The sequence below is a fragment of the Phascolarctos cinereus genome, unplaced genomic scaffold (assembly GCF_003287225.1).
Source record: "Phascolarctos cinereus isolate Bilbo 61053 unplaced genomic scaffold, phaCin_HiC Scaffold_4;HRSCAF=312, whole genome shotgun sequence".
NCBI classification, from domain to species: Eukaryota; Metazoa; Chordata; class Mammalia; order Diprotodontia; family Phascolarctidae; genus Phascolarctos; species Phascolarctos cinereus.
In genome coordinates, this window is record NW_027555847.1 from 205,107,665 (window position 1) to 205,129,563 (window position 21,899).

General features: G+C 34.4%; 1 protein-coding gene across 1 annotated transcript in view; it reads left to right on the forward strand.

Annotated features, from left to right (window-relative positions):
- The window catches only part of ECPAS (Ecm29 proteasome adaptor and scaffold), a 148,605-nt gene that overhangs the window by 110,868 nt on the left and 15,838 nt on the right, over positions 1-21,899 (forward strand). The window contains 12 exon segments of the mRNA XM_020972446.2: positions 779-902; positions 3,865-4,010; positions 4,564-4,618; positions 5,479-5,490; positions 5,493-5,592; positions 6,552-6,620; positions 7,605-7,722; positions 8,029-8,196; positions 16,054-16,133; positions 16,577-16,682; positions 19,548-19,595; positions 21,060-21,181. Coding sequence (XP_020828105.1) covers positions 779-902; positions 3,865-4,010; positions 4,564-4,618; positions 5,479-5,490; positions 5,493-5,592; positions 6,552-6,620; positions 7,605-7,722; positions 8,029-8,196; positions 16,054-16,133; positions 16,577-16,682; positions 19,548-19,595; positions 21,060-21,181 — 1,148 coding nt within the window.

The window sequence follows — 21,899 nt, forward strand, 5'->3', positions numbered from 1 at the left end:
AAGTGCTATTAGCTGGAGTTTAAAATGACTTACTTTTTTCCTTGCATGTTTTTCCCCTCTCATTGGCTTTATACACAGTATATTAAAAAAATACGGATTAATCTTTTGAATTTTTATAGAGGTTGAGTGTCATTTGTGTTTACTAAATGGTTTTTGGTAAAATAACTTAAGAGCTTACATAATTGTATTGTCAGCGTTCGCTTCAAATAATTCAAGTAATTATTTTGACAGTCAAATGTAACCAGTATGCCAAGAGATAATCTTTATAAGTTATTTTAAGTGATTGACTCCTGGATGGCAATTGTGTTAAGATTTTTCCAGAAAGGATTAAAATTAGTCTAATAAGTCTCTGGTATCTCTCTGCCTCCACTGATTCTCCCTACCTTTACTCTAATCAACATGAGAAAAAAAAGTGGTAAAGGAAGCAGAAATTGGCATAATTGTTGATATGATTAGATTCACAAGTCTGACTTATGACCCTCTATGATATCTCAGGTTCTGAGAAGAAATTTTTACTCTGATTCTCTTCTGAATTTAAAAATGAATGTATGCTAAGTAGGAGTTAGGCCACAATCAGGGGAAGAGTGATGTTATTTGTTCATAAAGACAGAAGGAACTGATTTGGGAAATGGGGTGAAAGGCAAACACATTGAGAAAACAAGATTTCAGCATCTTTATATCCTTGTAGGATTGTTGGTTTAGCAACTTCTGCGTTTGGGGGAAGCACTCCTTTACTCTGGGAGCTATCATGGTTATATTTTATTTCATCTTTCTTTAGGCAAAGCAAATAGAACTTCAGTTTACTGTTGGTGAAGCCATTACTAGTGCTGCAATTGGCACGAGTTCAGTGGCTGCACGTGATGCCTGGCTGGTCACCGAAGAAGAGTATGCACCACTTGCTGGTGAGCCTTTCTCAAAAGCTGCTTCTGATTCTATGGCAAAGGGTTTTCTTTCTCTGTTCACTTTGAAAGCCCAGTTGGCATGTGGATGTCAGGTTTCCATGTAAGAGGAATTGTAAGGGCCTGGGGGAACATATCCACTGAGGTAGGCACACTGAAAAATTTGATTTTAATGTGAAGACAAATTTTGTCAGTCTCTAGTTGAAATAACAGAATTAACTAACGTTTGAACTGAGTATCATTCAAATCTCACTAGCTTTTCCTTTAGATTTTCAAACATCTTCTGTGTGTGTTTGGCACTTTATCACCAATCCGGAAAGCTTTCAAAGTCCTGTGTTATAAAATAACTCCCAGCTTTAGTCTTCACTCATTTTGTGTGTCTGTTTCTAAAGGAGGAAGTCGTATAAGCAACCAGTAGAAAATCCTAGAATTGGTCGCTATGGGAAGTCTTCTGGGAAGTTTGACTTGAATCTTTGGCATGCTCCTTTGTGTTGCTAATCTATTAAGTATGTAGAGCTAAAGGAAGAACACAGGCTGTAAGGCTAGTTAGCAAGTTGCTTGTCCATTGGGGATGGGACCTGGACCAACAATGTATAGCTGTGCAAAAAAAGGGAAGAGACAGAAGTCCAGAGTTGCAACTGCAGTGCCAGAGCCCTGCCTGTCACTGCTTCATCTGCAGACATCTCTAAGGAAACAGATGTGGTGAAGATTCAGAAATTCTGTAAGTCTAAACTGAAGAAAGGGAACACAATAGAAAAACCCACTGCCTGCAAAAGAAACCTTTGGGAAAGAAAAGCAAGCAGGTGAATTGTAATGAAATAATGCTTTCCAGCATTTACTGTATACTATGTTGTGTACCTTGCCATTGGTTTGTGTAAAATTCGAAGAGGCTGGATGAAGTTTAGTGACTATGCTGGTGTCCCAATATCGCAAAAATGAAACTACTCTTTTGCTTTTCTGGTTAGTTTGGATTTAATTGCATGAAAAGTCCTTGTACAGTGATAAAAGAAGAACCTGATGGGGCTGCTAGGTGGCACAGTAGATAGAGCACCGGCCCTGGAGTCAGGAGGACCTGAGTTCAACTCCAGCCTCAGACACATAACAGGCACTAGCTGTGTGACCCTGGGCAAGTCACTTAACCCCATTGCCTGGTAAAAAAAAGAAGATGAAGAACCTGGGGAACATTATGATAAATCTAGTTAACAAAGAGTAAATAAAATACAGATTTAAACTGAGATCCTGGCAAGCTGTAAAGGCAGATAAGCATGTTTTTTATTTTTCGTTCAGATGCCTTTTATTGTAAGAATACAACTTTTAAAAATTATAAAAGTAAAGTTTTAAAAGCTGGGGGAAAAGGTAAAAAAAAAAGAAAAGGTATAGTTTGGAGAAGTCTTTTAGAAGAAGAATTAGTAGGATTTATTAGAGTTTGTGGAAACAAGTGAAGGAAGGAAATTGAAGATGATTCTAATCAGATTTTTGAATCTGATGGATTTGGAGTATTCCCAATTACAATGGAGAAAATGTCTCTTCCCCCAGTCTCCCATTTCAATTTCAAGTACCATCAGTACACAGATGTGGAAATATTATAAGCAGGATAATAGCAATTGTAGAGTGAAGGTGAGTCACCTGTGTGACCTGGGCATCATTTAACTTTTCTGGCCCTCAGTTTTCTCATGTATAAAATGAGGAGTTTGGACTAGATGGTCTGTATGATTCTTCTTCAGGTCTGTGCCCTATATTCTTAACTTCTTCTATAGATTCCACAGTGATAGATATACTTGAGGCAATTGAAACCATGAGAATGTGTGAGTTGGAGAAGTTCTTTTAGATATAAAGAGAAAAAAGGTGTCCTAGAAGCCAAAATTAGAGTACCAAGGTGGAAAGAGAAAAATGGTCAATGCTGTGAGTAGTGATGTTCCTTCTTCACACTCTTTAAAACATTGCTTTACATACAAATATCCATTTCATATCTGCCACTTAGGAAAGGGGAGGAATCAGATATTTTGTTTTAACCAGAGTATCTGTTTCCAAGTACCTTCTACATAGAACACTCTTGGCACGTAACTAAATTTCCCCTGGAAGTAATATGGTTTCCTCTTCCATCCTACATGGAAGACTGGAGTAAATGCTTTCTCTTTGTGTACTTTAAAAGAGTTTCTCATAATTGTTTTAAGAATCGATGAACTATTGTTTTGGAGGGCAGTAAGTAATCTTAATCATTTAATTAATCAACAAGGAATAATAAATCAGCAAGGAATATTCAGATTCTACCTCTGAGACCTTTGAGTTGATAGGTATGAAAGTATGTACAAATAGGAAAAAAAGCAAGGCGAGGGATACATTATCATTGGCAGAGCTAGGACTGAGTGAGAGCCAGAAGAGGTCTAAAATGAAGGGAAGTTTTTAGTTATAGACCCGAATTTCAGAGGATCAGGTAGACCAAAGTGCATTCAGGTGGAGGGGAGTTGGATTGGGTTGGACAGGGGTGGGAGAGAAGGCAGCATGGGTTAGAGAAGAGGGTTTGCTCTTTACTGGTTTGGATTTCATTTCACAGGGATTAGGAATGGATGAGGGTGTGGCAGTTTGCTAACTGACCAGAGTGGTGGTATGGAGCTCACTCAGGAAGAACCCAGTGACAGATTGTGCATCTCTCATTTGAGCATCAGTCTAACAAAGTGTGGGAAAGCCCAGCACCCCGTAAGGCCGGCCACTGTGTGGTGAATTGTTTTTAGTCATTGCTATACTTAAGAGATTAAGAGGTGCTATGAATTGCCTTGATGCAAGAGAATATGTACCTACGCCAGTGAAATCACTGATCGTTCTAAGGATCAGAGTTTACAGGGAATATGGTACCTTGAACTTCATTTTTTTTCAGGGGTAATAGAGAATAACTAAAACAGTTAAAACGCTCTTTCTGTTTTTTTTTTCTTTTTTATCTCATCTCTACAATGTTCACATTCAATAGAGGCCAAAGTGAATGATGTGGTTCCGTGGGTGTTGGACATAATTTTAAATAAGCACATTATCAGCCCTGTCCCTCATGTGAGACAGGCTGCCTGCATCTGGCTCCTTTCCCTAGTGAAGAAGCTGAGTACTCATAAAGAAATCAAGGTAAGTAGCATTATCCATCATTGTGAGCTAGAAATATGAGCCAATTTATTGAAACCCAAATGTGATATTTCCAATTTAGAGGTATATAGATGGGTCACAATGTTTTATTTTTAAAATAAAAAAGGACAAGGAGATAGAGGCTATTAATCAATCACAGTAGACTCTGTCAGAAGATGGGCTTGAAGTAGTAGTAGGGAAGGGAAAGGTCCTGGTATTTTGATAGACTTCTTGAAATTTTGAAGGTATAGTTACATTAGAAGAAGGTCATGAGGAAGAAGGATTAGGCAGAGTTAGGGATAAGAAGTTGTTTTAAAGAAAGAGAGAGAAAGAAATACAGGATAATACAATGACAAGATGAAGACTTATCTAAGTAGTGTCTTGCTCCTGCAATCTTGCACATTAGTTTAATTAGAGGTTGCTTCAAGGATGTAAGTCTAGATTGGACAGTACCAAGATATTTGGCATTGTCCTAAATCCCCAATCCTGAGAGCTAGGAATAATATTTGAATGAAGTTTTATGTACCAGCAAATAAAGTCCACTTTTTTCTTCTAGTCTCATCTCAAGGAGATTCAAAGTGCATTTGTGTCAATTCTGTCAGATAATGATGGTAAGTAGTTGGTAAACATAGGCTTTCGTTCATTCTTATTAAAGAATTATTTTGTAATTCACATTTCCCCAAATTCAAGATAAAATTTGAAAAGGAAAAGAAAATAATTTTTATCTGTATTTTAAAAAAACAAATAGATTAAAAAATCTAATACACCAATACCAAAAAAAGCTAAGTGTTATGGGAAAAAACAAATAAACTATTTTTCTATAAAACTTGCTCTTTTTAGAAGGATTAGAGAAGTTGTTTCAAAATGGTTGATTTTTAAATTGAAATTTCAGCCATCACCCTTGCACTTAAAATGGAAATTTAAACTTTGGTTCTTGTTTTTATTATTTACTTTATAATTCTAATGGCCATTGTCTTTTATTCTGCAAATGTGTTTTACAAAAAAGAGAGAGAAAAGGAGTGCATAATATTTCTCTTGACCTTTATGAATATTTTCTTTCACATATACTTTTTCATTGATTTTCCTTAAAATAATTTTTATATGGAAATATTCAGGTTTAGTTAAGCTGGATGAAAATCTGAATTTTATTTCCTTAGGATATAGAAATTTGTTTCTGGGTGTAATGATTTGGGTTTGTATGTCGTGTACATATGTCCATGTCAATGTTATCTTTAATTCTGAGCTTCCAGAGAGACTGTGTATATATATGTAGTACTCATTTAAAGTATCCTGTACAAAATCACATATACTTATCAGGCAAACAAATTTTTTTTAATGATAATCAACTCCATTATGTTGTAGTGCTATGAATTCATATATATTATTTAAATAAAATTTTAACTTTTTAACATGCATTTAATGTGTTTTGAATGTCTATAAAATAACATTGCTTTGTCCACATTTTTTGTAGAGCTCAGCCAAGATGTGCTTCAAAAGGCCTTGGTCTGGTTTATGAACTGGGCAGTGAACAAGATCAACAGGAACTGGTGTCCACACTTGTAGAAACATTGATGACTGGGAAAAGGTGAGATAAATTTGAGTGGTTCAAACCGAGTACAAAGAGGGGAGGTGTTAGCATGTATATATGCAGATACTTAGAAGGGAAATATGTTATAATATAACAAGCTCAGCATTGGACAGACCTAGGGTTCAAGTTCTTCTTTTGACACCTACTGACTGGATGGCCCTGTACTAGTCAGTCCCTAAGCAGGCAGATTTTTAAGAATGTAAGTTAGAGAGAAGGTACTCTATCTGCGTATCTGGAGGAAGGTCTGGGGAGTTATCATGCTAATAAAATTCCAGGTCTGGGATGAAAAAATGCAAAAACAATGTTCTCTGAAAGCAGAGAAATTAAACTTTTCCTTTCAGTGTATATGACATAATTTCTAAGTTACTCTTATTATGCTATCTAGAACACTTTAATTATTACCAAGTAGAAATGTGCAGTTAATATTGTTTGCTAGAGAAAAAGGCAATAGTAAAGGGATTCAGTAGCTACTGGGAAGATTTGAACATTGGATTTGAAAAATGTAGTAATTAAGCTTGGTTAGTTGAATGGGAGAGAGCAAATTAAACAGAAAATGACTCCAGAAGATGGTATCTTGCCATCTGTGTTAGAACAGTTCTGCCCCTACAGTTTGTATCAGAGTGTAAGAAAGGACAGTGATTTTGACTGTTGGTATCTGCTGTATTCTGTCTTTCTTAGGAATAAAATGTTTATTCTCAGTAGTCCACAGTTCAGTGTAGTTTTAGTAGAATCTGTTTTTAATGAGGCAAGCTTAAACATTCTGTATTTTTTTAGAGCTGATTAGTCAGATGAAAAATGGTAAATTAACGTTTATAGATCTGGTACATGGTAAGTAGTCAAAAGTATTTGCCAAAGTACAATCAAGAAACATTGGTTTGAAAAAAACTCCCATATTAATGAATAGGCTAACCAGTATTGGAGGGGGGGAATCTAAGACAGTTCTGTTTTCATTCTAGAACTAAGCATGAGGTTTCTGGTGAGACTGTGGTATTCCAGGGGGTATCCCTTGGCAAAACACCAGATGGGTAAGTCTAATAGCATAGAATTCAATCTCGTTAACTAAATATTATCACTTTTCATTGTCAATAGGTTTGTATCTGATGTTTCTTTAAAATTCACAAACATTAGCACAATGGGATACTCCTAAAGTTGTTCTATATATGCTAACTTTTATGATAGTTAAACCTCATTATTTGAGTTTCCACCATTTCTGCATTTAAAATTGTATAGTCCTCTCCCCTTCAACCTCAATCCTCTTTTAATTTATAAACAGTCTGTTGTGTTTGTGCTGCTGTTTCTCTTCTTAGAGCCCTGCTTAGCTGAAACTGCAGCCCTGCCCATGTCTCTTTCACCATTCAGCAGTTTCTTCCTTCCTACTTCCCTATGGGTAGTAATCTGCTTTGCTTAGAGCCCTGCCTCTGTTTGTGTTGCAACATCAAGAAAAACCAGGGCAAAGTTTACAGAAACTCATTCTCCATTGTTTTCCTATTCTTGAAATTTTCCTGTAGCCCAGTTGTTCTCATAGCTTACCCCAAGGCAACCTTTCCTCCTGTGCTTGATTGTTTAGTCTAATTGCTGTTTTCTCAGTAGGGCTTCCTCTCTGCTTTGTTTCTTCTTTTCCCCAGCCCTCCACTCTACTGATTCTCTCTTGAGTTGCTTTTATAATTGAATTTATAATGTATACTGTATCTGAAAGTAATATGAAAATTGCTTGCTTTGTCACTCTAGTGAGTTGAATTGACTATATTTTCCTACAGTATTGATAAATGTTTTTTTCTATAACTGAATTATTAAATTTTATTGAACTGTAATGGATTTGGGATAATAGATAAAAACCTCAATGAGTATGAGTTTCATTTTTTTAACCCAAACTCTCCATTTTTGAAAATTTAAGGAGATACACTTTTAATGAACTGTATATATAGTATTTGTAATATTAGTGACATAAGTAGATTTTTGCAAAATAATAAATTAGGAGAAATAGATTATTGCTTTTTTTTTTCCCCAAGCCAGGGACTGTCTACCTATAAAGAGCTTTGTTCTCTGGCAAGTGATCTTAGTCAACCAGATCTTGTCTATAAATTCATGAATTTAGCCAACCATCATGCCATGTGGAACTCTAGGAAGGTAAGCTGCTGCTCTTTACAATAAAGCAGTTTTTATTTTCTTCTAAGATCAATCTGCTACATTGACAGTTAAGGTGCTGTTAATTTCCTAAGAGATATTTTACTAGAATGCTATTTGTCACCTTTAGATACTGTTCAGTTCAGGAAAAGCTGTTCAGGAAAAGACACTAGTTCCAGGCTACTCTTATTTGAAAGTTTGGTGGATATAAGATCTTGGGGGTGTATTTACAGTGACCTGTCTTTTCTGATAAAAAATGTTTGTGATTCACTTTAGCATATATTTTTCTTTTTTGTGTGTCTTTTTTAGGGAGCTGCTTTTGGTTTTAATGTGATTGCTACTAAAGCAGGTGAACAGCTGGCTCCTTTCCTGCCTCAACTGGTCCCTCGTCTTTATCGCTATCAGTTTGATCCAAATCTTGGAATACGTCAAGCTATGACAAGTATTTGGAATGCACTGGTCGTTGACAAATCTGTGGCAAGTATTTATGTACTAGTTCCTGTACTAGTCAGATGTTCTAGGTCCCTTATTTCCTCAGCATAATATGTTAGATTAATCCATTGACCCAAGAAACATTCCTTAAAAGAGGTAGGAGAATAATTAAAGGATAATAAAGATGAGGAGTATGCCATGTGAGAAGCAGTCTGGTTTAAGGTTAAGAGACTCTAGAGTTGGATTCAGGGCACTTGGATTGGAATTCTATCTCTGTTACCATTGGCCATTCATATTACCTCCCTAAGCCTCAATTTCCCTGTTTGTAAAATAGGGTTACTAGTACTTGTCTCCATTTCACAGGATTACTTTGAGGAGAGTACTTTGTAAGCCCTAAAGTACTCCCTAAATATGTACACTTTGCTCATTCCTTGTCTTAACTCTTTTTGACTCTTGAGTGCAGCTGGCAATCTTCTGTTCCAGTATTGAAAATCATTTGATTATAATTCCTCTAAGATTTATAATTTTAAATTATCATTGAAAGGATCTTTGCAGTCCTTGCCCTTATGTATTAAAGAAACACAACTGTACAAAATTACAGAAAAGAAATGTCCTGTTTAACTAATACAGTCTATTGTGCTACTCAAAAGCACTAAAAAAATCCAACTCAAAAAACCTTCAGGTCTTTTTACATAAAACAGATCAGAGATTATATCCTGTGTTAGATTATTTGACTATCCAGCTAGTTAAAAATTTTATTAGATGTTTAGGGCCTAAAGATGCACAGTTTTAAATTTGAAGCTTAGGATACTGAATGCCAACTTTCTGTAACAAACGTAAAGAAAAGTAAATGATAGCAGGTATGTTGCTCAATTTTAAGTGATATCTGACCTTCAGTTTCTTTACTAATTTAGAACAGCACGAAATGAAAAATCTTCCATACAACAATAGCATGTTCCTATTTTTTTATAAGTTAGGAAGTTACAGTGCTATGACTTTTTGTTCATGGGATGGTGTTTAATTCAAGTGGATTATGGACAATAAATGCTGTGTAGTAGAGGTGTGGACACTTTTATTGAGGGTCACAGAGGGAAACAATCATTTCAGGTATAGTTAAAGATGTTTATAAGTTAAAAAATACTATTTTGACACTTTGGATCTCTAACTACATAGATATAGGGTATTCCCTGCACATGGGGAAAGTAGCCCATATGATTCTTTTGAATTTTAAAGTATTTTTTCCTTATTTCATATTTAGTAGCAGCAAAAACCAAATGGGAGAATAAAAAAGTTCATAATTGAAACTTCACACTTTCTTATACTATGTTACTATTTATATTATAGTAACAAAAATATTTTTTGGCTTCTGTGACCTACCCTGAACTCTTTCTCTGTTAATTATTTTTGTGGATTTTGAGACCATTACAATTCTTTTATATATTGTTGTCTTCAGTATGTATATTTCAATTCTGTTCTTCTTTCTACATCATTTAGCATATTAAATAATCATTCATTTTTCTACTGGGAACTTCCTGTTCCTGTCTTTTAAATAATTATTTATTAGATATTAGCCTTTTCTGTTTGCATCAGTTCCTTATGAATTACAGGTGGCAGACTTGTAAGAAATATTTGTGACAAATTTATGCCTGGCATGGGGTAAGCATTTATAAATGCTTGTTGAATTTAATGGTAGTACTCTAGATTCATTGAAATTATTATATCATCATCTCCATTAAAAGGATATTTGGAGAGCCTTACTATCAATCAGTAATCATTTTTCTTTTCACCTTTAGTGTTTCCTTGATATTAATGAAAACCTCCTGTGATCATTTATCTCTCTGTTTTTCATCTCCTTTAGTGGCCCTAATCAGTGAAATGTTTTTAAAAGTTAACTTTCTATGTATGTATACATGGCAGACACCAGACTTAAAGGAAAAGTGATATGAAACATAGCTGTGGTTAGTCTTATTCCCCTAGAAATAATTTAGGGCAGACACCAAAACTGATGAACCATAAATCTACCGCAGTGTGGGAGAAGGCCGAGGCAGGTGTGCATTCTAGTCTTTTATGTTACCAGTCTTTAAATGAGGGAGAGTAATCAGAAAGTGAGTGACAAGGAAGTATAAGAAAAAGGGTTAAAACAGCAAATAGTTCAAGAGGAAGAAAATGCAGTAAAAATAAATCAGTAGAGAGGATACTAAAACTAGAAGGATTAGTTCACTAAACCCTCAACAGGCATTATAAAACTAAGGGAACTAATACCTAATGAAACAAAGAATACTGTGGAATTGTGAGAGAACAAGAAATTCCTAAATAGTTCAAAAGAGAAATGAAATCCATAAGAAGAGATATTTGAAATGAATATGTGTCAGAAGTTAAAGTTCTTAATATAGTTTTTAAAATACTCAAGAGATTAGACAAAAAAGAATCTGAAATGGAGAGTTTCTGCAAAGAAGCAAGAAAGAATTTAACAAATTTGCAATACAAAATACTTGAGTGGAAAGAATTCTGGCGAAAGAGAAGCAAAAGGCAGTAATATTTTTAAAAAAAACCAAACCTCTATGCAAGCCAAAGCGATTGCCCTTGAACACAGGATGCACAGAGACAACTTTAGAGATCATAGGCCTCCCAGAAAAATGTGACAGATAGAAGTCCTAAAGGAAGCACTATAGTTCAGACTCTGAGATATATAATGGTTAAATTAACAATTCTAATGACAAAGAATGTAAATGTAAAGGAAGGTAAATTTGAATAATACACAATAAGTCTCTACCTGCTAGTTGTGCAAGGCAATGGAATAAGCAAAGAAGCTCAAACTACAACCAAAAATGATATACCTTGCAAACCTGAACTAGTCATCAAAAAAGATGTACATTCAACAGAGGAGAGATACTTGCAGAATTAAAAATAAAAAGACATGAACAGAATATTCACTATGCAAACATCTAAAACATAAACAAAGAAGAAGGTAAATAAGTATAATTACTGAAGAAACAATAAAGCATGAAATAAATTACTCCATGTAGAGAGGTTACTTAAAGGGGAAACAAAACCTGACCTTCAAGATGAAAAAAGTACACAAGGAAATAAATCTGTAAATAGTATTTAAAAGGAAAAGAGAAGTGAAGGTTGAAGAACAGAACTGGAGTACCATGGAATTAAACCCGGAAACCTCCTTAGAGATAATACAAGTTATTTAGTGTGACAAGATTGCAGAGTAGGTGGGTGCGTAAAAGGGAAGAACTTAGTAGATAATAAACACCTTTCAAGTGTACGGGTGAACTAAAACAAAAGCTTTAGTCTCTATACAAAGAAGGGCTGCAGAAACATGGAAGAGATGGCAGAGGTAGAAGTATTAAAATCGGTGTGATGAGGGAAAGGGGGTCTCTTTGAAAAATATTCTCATGGCGAAGTGATCTATGCCTGTGATGGGACGTAGGGATTTCGTGTTGGTTTAACTTGGGGGAAGTTGGTTCATTGGAAGACCTCGTCTCTCAGAGAGGGTCGTGCCTTTTTGGACAACATTCCAGGCCCAAGAGAAGAGGGAGTAAGACATGTGAGTTCCTAAGGGCAGCTGGTACTCAGACTAGTAGGAAGGTTCGTAGTCGTAGATATAAGTTGTCACAGCCAATAAGAACAGAACAGTCATGAGGAGAATATGATGTGTTGTAGTTTGGACACAGGATTATTTCTACCATAGACACTACATCCATCCATATTGCTTTCTTCACAAATTGATATTTCTAAGAGTGATAAAGGACAGAAAAACTTCCAACATGGGACAAGATCTATATAAAAAAAATTATAGAAATTGGTTAAAAATTGAGCTTAAATCAGATACTTGAGAAACTAATTCCATAAGGAACACAAAGAAATTAACAAAGAAATAATTAAGGATGTAGACTCTTAATCAGAAAGTAAAATGTCCAGTTTGACAGGAATGGAAGAGAATTAATCAAGAATATAAAAGAAATTCTTATAAAAAGATGCAAGGTGGAAAAACTAACAAAAGAAGCAGGGAAGGAAAGAGGAGTAAATATTCTGAACTTGTGATGTAACTGGGTTGCAAGTGGGGAGGGGAGGAAAAGATAGACAAAAAAAAATAGTCATCTAAATAAAACCTTTCAACTAGGGAAAGAGCTGACAAACAGAACTGGAATCTGAGGGAGGTGGCAGAAGAGTCTGTGAGAATAGAATTGCCTCAAAGTAGTTTAATCAAAATTAGACGTAAGGACAAAGTAATAACTAAAAGGGATTTTTAAAAAATAACTTTCAGAAAAGCAGTCCTAGAGATGAAAATTCAGGAAACCTTAAACCTAACTCTCATAACTTTAAATGTGGGCTAAACAAGCCAATAAAATGAAAGAAAGAATGACAGAATGGATAAGAAAATTCATGAACTACTACTTACAAGAAACATCGAAAAAGCAAAGATATACGTCGATTCAAAATGAGAGATTCCAACAGAATTTACGAGAAAAGTGAATGAAAAAAGCAGGTGGAACCCTAGGTATTCCAGTATCAATATATACCAATATATAATCAAGTATATGTCAAATATCATAAGATCTAAATTAGAAAATTAAATCACAAAAAGATATAGTAACACAATAATACTAAGACCTCAACATTCTTCTTTTAGTGCTGGGCAAATTTAACAGAAAGATAAATAAAAGGGAAACTAGAGACCTCAACAAACTATCAGAATTTAGGGCTAAAAGATTTATGGAATCTTTTGAATTTATTTACTAGAAATGTATATACAATCTTTCAGTGCAGTGTGGCTGTTTTATGAAACTAGACCATGTTTCAAGAATTAGGAATGTTGCAAATAAATGTAAAAAATCAGAAACGCTAAGTATGTTCTTTCTAGACCATATCACAATAAAAGTAGTACTCAGTCCACAAAGCAAGATCAAAAACAGACCTAATTAAAACTTAACAATGAAATTTTAATAGTGAATGGGTTAAATATCAGATCATAGAAACAATAACAAATAATAAACAATAACATCATTTTAATAAGATAAGAAAGAATTTAAAGGCATTATGATAATCAAAAATTAGATAAAATTATTCCTATTAGCTGAAGATTTTTTAATTTACTTAGATAATACTAAGGGATAAGTAGAAGAGCTAATTGATACAGTTGCTGTAATAGCTTCAATAAAATTTTAAACTCTAAAGTAAACCTGTAAAAATAAACAGCATTTTAACAATAACAACAAAATATTAGAGGGAACAATAGAAAGGAAAATCTCATAAAGAATAACTACAAAATGCATAAAATATCTGGAAGTCAATCTATCAAAAAATAGCAAAAAACTTCCATAACCAGAAAAATAATTAAGTCTTCATGGCCAGGCCAATATAATAAAAATTACAATACTGCCAGAGTTAATCCCATAACCAGTTAGATTACTAAAGGAATAAAGACTATACAAGAGTAAGTAAATTCATTTGGAGTAACAAACGATCTAGAAAAATAAAAGGAAATAATTTTAAAAATAGGAATGCAAGGGGATGTGGGGAGAGAAGCATTCCTAGATCTCAAGCTATATTATAAAGCAGTAATCAACAAAACCATTTGATGCTGGTTAAAAAATAGATGAATTAGTGGAACAGACTAGACAAAGAAGAATTAGAAGTTAAGTTGATAAACCAATGTTTAATAAACTTGAAAATATCAGTTACTTAGGAAGAACTCATTATGTGACAAGAATTATCGGCAAAACTGGAAATTAGCCTAGTATTACAATAAATTTAAAATGCCTTGACTTGAAATATAATTTAAAGGAAAAGTAGATCATTACCTTTTATAGCTATGAGAGGAGAGGAAATTCTTAAATATGGAGCAATTGGAAAAGAAATCTGATTACAGGAAAGTAAAAAGTCTTTGAACAAAATTAAAGAAATTAGGATAAGGAGGGGAACAGTCAAATGAGATAAAATCTTTGTTATCAAATATTTATAACAGTGCCTGTGTCCGATATTCAAGCTGGATCAATAACTCACAAATATTTTATTACCAAAAACCATTTTCTAGTAGAGTGTTGATAACTACATGAAATAATGTTCCAACAAACAAATAATAAAAGAGATAGAAATAAAAACAACAGTTGAATTTTACCATATACCCAACAATTGTCAAAGATGACAAAATATGAGAATAGTCATTGCTGGAGAGGTTATGAAAAGACAAGCACATTAGCATGTTGTTAGTAGAGCTGTGAATTGGTCCAACCATCCTGAAAAGCAGTTTACATCCATCCACATACTAGCTATTATTATTGTTGTTGTTCTCCCTAAGAATAGATAGTATTGTCCCTAAGGATAAATATCACAGTAGACTGTGAGATGCTTTACTGAAGTGTATAATACTGTGTGTAAAGCACTCCTCTGATATACAAACTAGTTACCCTGTCAAAAAAATAAAATTGGGTTGGCCTGTCTATTTTTGATGAAGCTATATTGACTCTTTTTTTTTTCCCCTTGCTTGGCAGTGGGGTTAAGTGACCTGCCTAGGGTCACACAGCTAGTAAGTGTTATGTGTCTGATGCTGGATTTGAACTCAAGTCCTCCTGAATCCAGAGCCGGTGCTCTATCCACTGCGTCATGTATTGATTCTTATAATCACTTTATTTTTCTGAATGTTCACTAGCGATCTCTTTGATATGATATGTTCTAGAGTTTTGTCGGGAACTGAAGTCAGTTTTACTGGCCTAGAGAATTTAAGTTCCCCTCTCTTCTCTCTTTTTGAAAATGAGTACATTTGCAATTGTCCCATCCTATGGCAGTGATCCCATTTTCCCTGATCTTTTAGCAATCACTGACAGTAGTTCTGTAATCACAACTGACACTTTTCATGGCCCTGGGATGTGTTTTGTCTGGAACTGCTGACTTAAATTCATTAAATTAAAATTCATTTAAACTTAGGACTTCAAATTAAATATATATCTTTTGTCATCTTCTCACTTATGTTGGGTTTCAGCTCTTAGCTGCTTTTACTCTGTCCTTCGTGAATATCATTCTCATTGATAGAGATAACAAAAGCAAACTAGGAGTTGAATAATTTTGGGGTTTTTTCCCACTCTTATTAGCCTGTTCATTCTGAGCAACTGTTTTGTTCTTAGGTCCTATGCCTCCAGCAGAGTTTTTTTTAAAAACAACAATTTTTTGTTCCCTTTGCAGTCATTACATCTTCATTTCCCTCCGATCTCTGGTATATATGATTCTTTTCATAAGCCTGTATCACTCATTTGAGTTTGTATTGTCACCCACCTTTGCTTTCATCTTTATGCTGGTTCTTTAAAAAAAAAATCTGAGTTGGTTGATAAGTTCCCAGTGTCTCCACATTTGAGTCTAGACAGCACCCCCTTTCTTCTCATGATATAATTTGTATTCGTGTCAGAATTTCATTCTTAAGAAATTCTTTTCCACCTTGGGTCAACTTGCCCTGTAGGATTTTATCAGCTGTTTTTGTTGTTCTTCAGGTGTTTCAGTCATGTCTGACTCTTCATGACCCTGTTTGGGGTTTACTTGGCAGAAATACTGAAGTGGTTTGCCCTTTCCTTCTCCAGCTCATTTTACAGATGAGGAAACTGAGGCAAACAGGGTTAAGTGACTTGCCCAGTGTCACACAGCTAGTAAGTGTATGAGACCGGATTTGAACTCAGGAAGATGAGTCTTTCTGAGTTTAGCCTAGCCCTCTATCCACTTCAGCACCTAGCTGCCCTGTCATTGGCTGTAAGTCTATCCAACAGACAGTTTATATGATTTCTTATAATCTAGGATACATGTCAATAACATAGTAATGATGCTTGGCAACATAGAAAGAAGGTAGAAATTTTAATAGTATTTGCTATTGTCTCACTTTCGTCTTTAACTTTTTTTTTCTGTCAGGTGGATAAATATTTGAAAGAAATTCTTCAAGATCTAATTAATAGCCTGACTAGCAATATGTGGCGAATTCGAGAATCCAGGTATTATGTTTTAAAATAAGATTTGTTATAGACAATTCAGAAAATTTTGAACCTGTTGTAATAAAGGAATAAAATTAGAATAAAATATATAATTCCATCTATTTGGCTGAGACAGTTAGGAGATAACTTTTTCCTAAAAGTCATGTATCATTTATGTGAAGGTAATGGATCAAAAAATTATGAGTTTTTTCTTCACCTAAAAACTGGATTATGCCTAAGATCTACAGTTGGAGAGCTAATGTGCTTGGTTTTCTATGCAGGCATGAATATAAGTTAATTGTCATCATTCATGACATTTTAGGTTAGTCTAGACCAGGGGTGTAAGTAGGGAAAATAGATAATGTATCCCTTTTCAGAATGGGGAGATTTTGTCATTGTTTTCCTGTGTAGTCTAATAAAGTTGCTTATCTATTTGGATTACATATTTGAATCTTTGTTTGCAGCTGTTTAGCTTTGAATGACTTACTAAGAGGAAGAGCGTTAGATGATATCATTGATAAACTTCCAGAAATATGGGAAACACTCTTTAGAGTACAAGATGATATTAAGGTACTTGGGTTTATATTAAAATACACTTAAATTGGTTTCACAGAGAATTTCAAACTTAAAAAATGTAAGATCATTGTCATTTAAGAAATAGGTACTCTATTGCACACATTGTGGGGGAGGAGGGAGGGGAGGGAAGCAGAGAAAGTTAAAAACTCAAAAGCTTTTGGAAGTGAATGTTGAAAATTAAAAATTAATTAATTTTAAAATTAAAAAAATGAAATAGGTACTATGGTGGAAATGTGTGTTTTCTAATATTGTGGTGTGCCTTTTATGGAGTAGTCAGTTTTGTAATTTCCCAAGACCGTTGCTGCTCTGTATTCTTTGAAACCTATCAGTGCTACAAATATGTTCTTTAATCTTACAAATTTAGTCACTATGCACATTAAGTCAATTTAGATGAGATCCTATGTAATATGATTGACAGTGTCATAGGGTTGAATCATGAGATATATGCAGAATACATTGAAATAAATTCCAAAGTAACACTATTATGATAAGTTCCATAATTAGATCAGTTCCATCCATATGCCTTTGATAAGATGCATGAATCATAGATATTATGAGCTGCTCTAGAAAGTAGAACTTCCAGGTTTGCCTGTAATATAAAACTTTGTCAGTATAACAAATATATTGATTATCTAGTGTGTACATTTCCGGATTAAAAGTTAAGAGTCTCTGCTTTATAAAAATACAGAAGGAATATTCAATCTGTTTGTGATTAGAGAGATAAAATAGTGTAAATTAACTCTAATACAAAGCAGAGGGCAACTAGGTAGCACAGTGGTTAGAACATCAACCCTGGAGTCAGAAGGACCTGAGTTTAAATCCAGCCTCAGCTGTATCTTGAAGTGGCAAATCACTCGCGTATCTTTGCCAAGAAAACCTCAAATGAGGTTACGTAGAGTCGAACGTGACTGAAAAGACTCAACAATACAAAGCAGAATGTTATAGCCATGAGAAGAGAACAGACAGAATGCTTTGGGGGTTTCAAAGGAATAGAAAGTATATCTAATTGTCCAGAATAAGATTCTTGGAGAAAGAGGCCTTTGGGCTTTTGTTTAAAGGATATGGAGGGTTTTGACAAGGTAAGGGAAATCTGAAGTTGTAGAAACAGTATTATCAATCACATGGAAATGGGAAGGAATGGGTTCTGTGTGTTTTGAGGGAGTAATGAAAAGAGCATAGACTTGCATTACAGGGGAGTTGCAGGATATAAGGCTGAAGAAATGGATTTGGGCCCTGTTCAGCATTGGACCTTGAATGCCAGCCTGAGAAATTAGGACTTTATTGTTTAGATAATAGAGAGCTATTGAAGTTTTTTTGAACAGAGCAGTGAAACCAGAGCTGGGCAAGAGTGTGTTGAGACTTGTGACATGAAGGCAAGCTAGGAAGCTGTTGAAATATACGTAAGAGGTAATGAGGGCCTGAATTGAGGTTGATAACAGTGGTGATTTTAAAGCAAAGAAGGATGTAATATTGTAGACGTAGAACCTGTAGGACTTGAAAATCAATTAGATGAGAGAAGCAAGGGAAATGAAGGAGTCATAGATTTTAGAATTCAAGCCTCGGTGACTAGAACAATAAAGTAAGCAAGGGAAACATGATGACTTAAGTTTTAAACATGTTGAGTTTGAAATGTTAGCATGATGTTGAAGGGGGCTTGTCAGGCAGGGAGTTAGCAGGACTGATCTTAGGAAAGAGGTAGCTTGAGCTGATTTAGAACTATTCCCACCTAGTAGTTGAAGCCATGACATTGCTTGAGATGGTTAAAGGAAAGCAGCACCACGAAGGCACTTTGGAAATCGGAACAAGGAAAGCCTGTGAGGCTCTTTGCCAGAGTGGTGCATAGGGTGGCAGAAACTGAGGGGAGAGCCAACCCACAGGCACTAATTCAGTCCCTGCTGTGTGCCAAGTGTCCCAGTAGGAGGAAGAGAATTTGTTTTGAATGAGGATTGAAAATGAAAGGTGAGAGAGGGCAAATAAGAGTTCAACAATTATCTTAGTAATTCAAAGGATGGAGTATTGAGTGATGGTGAGTAAGTAAAGGTTGCAATTATAGACTATACTTTGAATCAGTTTGGCAATGAAAAGAAAGAAGGAGAAATTATATTTCAAAGGGTGTATCTGGTTAAAGAGAAAGGCTGTTGTTTTTTTTTTAGGGTAGAGGAGACAGGAATAAAATCAGAGGCAGGCAGCAGCCTATGTGGTGTAGATAGAAGAAAGTGGTGGTTGTTAATGGTGAAAAATCCCAAAGGAGGCAGAAGTTATGACAGTAATCTTGAATCAAATTGGAGGATTAAACCTTGGCAAGGAGGAAGGAAATTCTTTCTCAGGGACAGAAGTGAAGGAAGTAGGATAATATAGAGAGGTTTTTGAGGTGAGTGGAGAAGTGGAAATAAAAGCATCACGTGACCTTAATTTTCACATTAAAATAGGATGAAGCAATCTATAGATTGGAGGTGGGTGTGGTGTTGTATTAGGGTTCATTGGATTGAGAGGAAAGTGGAAAAGGTCTGAAATAACTAATGTGAGAAATTCAATAAGTTATTTGATGAACTAGTTGCATAAATATGTTCATGCTCATTTTATAGTACATTTAATTTCATTTTTTTAATTAAAAACAGATAAACTGTATTTAATGATGTAAAAATTTGAGTTTGTAATGCATTTTCTGAAACATACTAGAAACAAAAGTCTGTGACTTTCCTCTCATAGTGGTTCTGTATAAGCACTATTTCTTCTTCTTAGTGAAAATTTGAATTTGCACAAACCTTAATTTGGGGAGAGATATATACGTTACAGTATTAGGTCCAAATAAGCATTCCTCAGCTAACTCATACCTGATGTTAACCTTTTCTGTTTTAGGAATCTGTACGAAAAGCAGCAGAACTAGCCTTGAAAACTTTAAGCAAGGTGAAAACTCTTTAACTTATTGATATGTTTGGGTATACGTGTAGTAGAGAAAAATAAGCATTTTTTTTGTCTCAAATGACTATTTTGTTGTAAAGCTGTTACTTTGATTTTTTAAAAATATTTATCAGTGATTTAATTATGAGAGAGGTGTTAACAACATTCAAATACAGATATTCATCTAACAGCACCTGAAGTCTAATAATCCATAGTTAAAAGATCAATTGTTTTACCGTAGGATAAATAAGTTTTCTTGGTACATTTAAATTAAGTTTAAAATTAGGTATTTACTCAGCTATGAAGAATACATTTCTTACTTAAATCAAGGAGCAGCTATCTCTTTGTCATTTCTTAATGACATTTAGACCTAAAACTGTCCATCATGTTATCTCATATTTGAAACAAGTACAATAATCCCTAACTCTAATTTATGCTTGCTTTTCTTAAGAGAAATTAGTCATTACAGGACATACTTTAAAAAGCATTTCTTAATGTGGCCTGTTTTAATGAAGGTATTAAACTTTCTTAGTATATATATATGTCCCTTGAAGTCTATGGAACATCAAGTTAGTTTGACTCTGTTTTAATTTGATTCTACATTTTTTTTGGAAATACTTGTTTTAAAGGCTTTTATAACCTATGTTGTACTTACATATATTTTGTGCTTTTTTCAAATATAAGACGTGTTTTTAAGTCCACCAGTCTGTTTATCATTCTTCATGTTGTACATATCAGTCACATCAGCAATCTTTGCTTTTGTTGCTGCTTCCTTGACAGTAATCTGTTTGGAATAGAAAAACCAATGAGTTTGTTAGAAGTTCTGGCATTTTTAATATTTTTCTTCTGAAAAGAGGAAATTTTAAGTAGTCACTATAAAACTAACCTTTAGAATAATAAAGGAACAGAAATGAACATAGCATGTTCATGAGCATGTTCGGGCTCTTTCCTGGCACTCATATATACAATCTAGTTTTCAGCCTTCTCTTACATAATTTTTACCTACCAGACTCTCAATAAAGCCTTGATTGTAATTTTGTCAGGGTATAGTCATATCAGGTGCATTTTTAACTTTTATTATCAAAATATTAGAAATATGGCATAAATGAATAAATATTTCTAGGCAGTATTAGCTTGCATTTTGACTTAACATATCCTTTGAGATAATTTTACAGCTGATATATCAGTTTTTTCTCTGTGTAGTTTAGATAACAAAAGAAATAAAATCAGCATTTCTTGTTTTGGTTTACTGTTCGCTGTTATGGGTAAGCTATTGACTGATTATAAGGTTGAATGACTTAATTCAAGTGAGCTGTTTTGTTTTTCTTTTAAATGGAAGATTATTTATGTTTTTAAAGTAGGTCAACTGATTTGGCCCTCAGTTATTAATTATGGTGGTTTGTCAGATGAGTGCTGTTAGATAAGAATCTGAAGTCCCTTTCACTGATTTCTGTTCTATTTATATGTGAGGTTTGTGTGAAAATGTGTGACCCCTCCAAAGGAACAGCTGGCCAAAGAACCATTGCTGTCCTTTTGCCCTGCCTTCTTGACAAAGGAATGATGAGCACTGTGACTGAAGTTCGAGCCCTCAGGTTTGTTCTCTTTTACAAAACAAATATATTTAATCTGTGTGCCTGGTACATTGACATGACAGAAGATAGAACTCATATTAAATTTGTGAATGACTTGTATACTTTCTTAGATAAATTAATCAAGCAGCAAGCATTTATTCAGCACCTACTATGTACTGTACTCTGTACTAGGTGCTGGAGATACAAATATGAACAATAAAACAATCCCTGCTCTCAAGGAGCTTACGTTTTGTTAGGTACCTATCGTTAAAACATTGGATAATGAAGTTGGGATAGTTTTTAGAAGTGAACCAAGAGAATTTGAGAAAAGACATAGAGCAGAATTGACATTCATACACAGCCCTGTATCCTTCTACATTAGTGTATACATATCTTTATGAATATGGATAGGAATTGAATCTGTGATTTTATTGGTATATAGAACATCTGTCTGAAGAAACTTTTTACCAATGACTTTCAGCACCTTTTTTGCAACTTAGTCTTAAAGAGTTACCTTGTGCACTGAGAGGGTGAGTGACTTGCCTAGGGTCACACATCCAGGGTGAGTCAGAGGTGGGTCTTATATATGTTGTTAGCAGATATAGGGAAAGGAAATATTCTTCCTAATGTTTTCTAGGAAACAAAATGTTTTTAATTCCCAAATCTGACAGATAAAGCAAAACAAAAGGAAGTTTGATCAGATATCTTTAATAAATATGTAAAACATTAGAGTATTGAC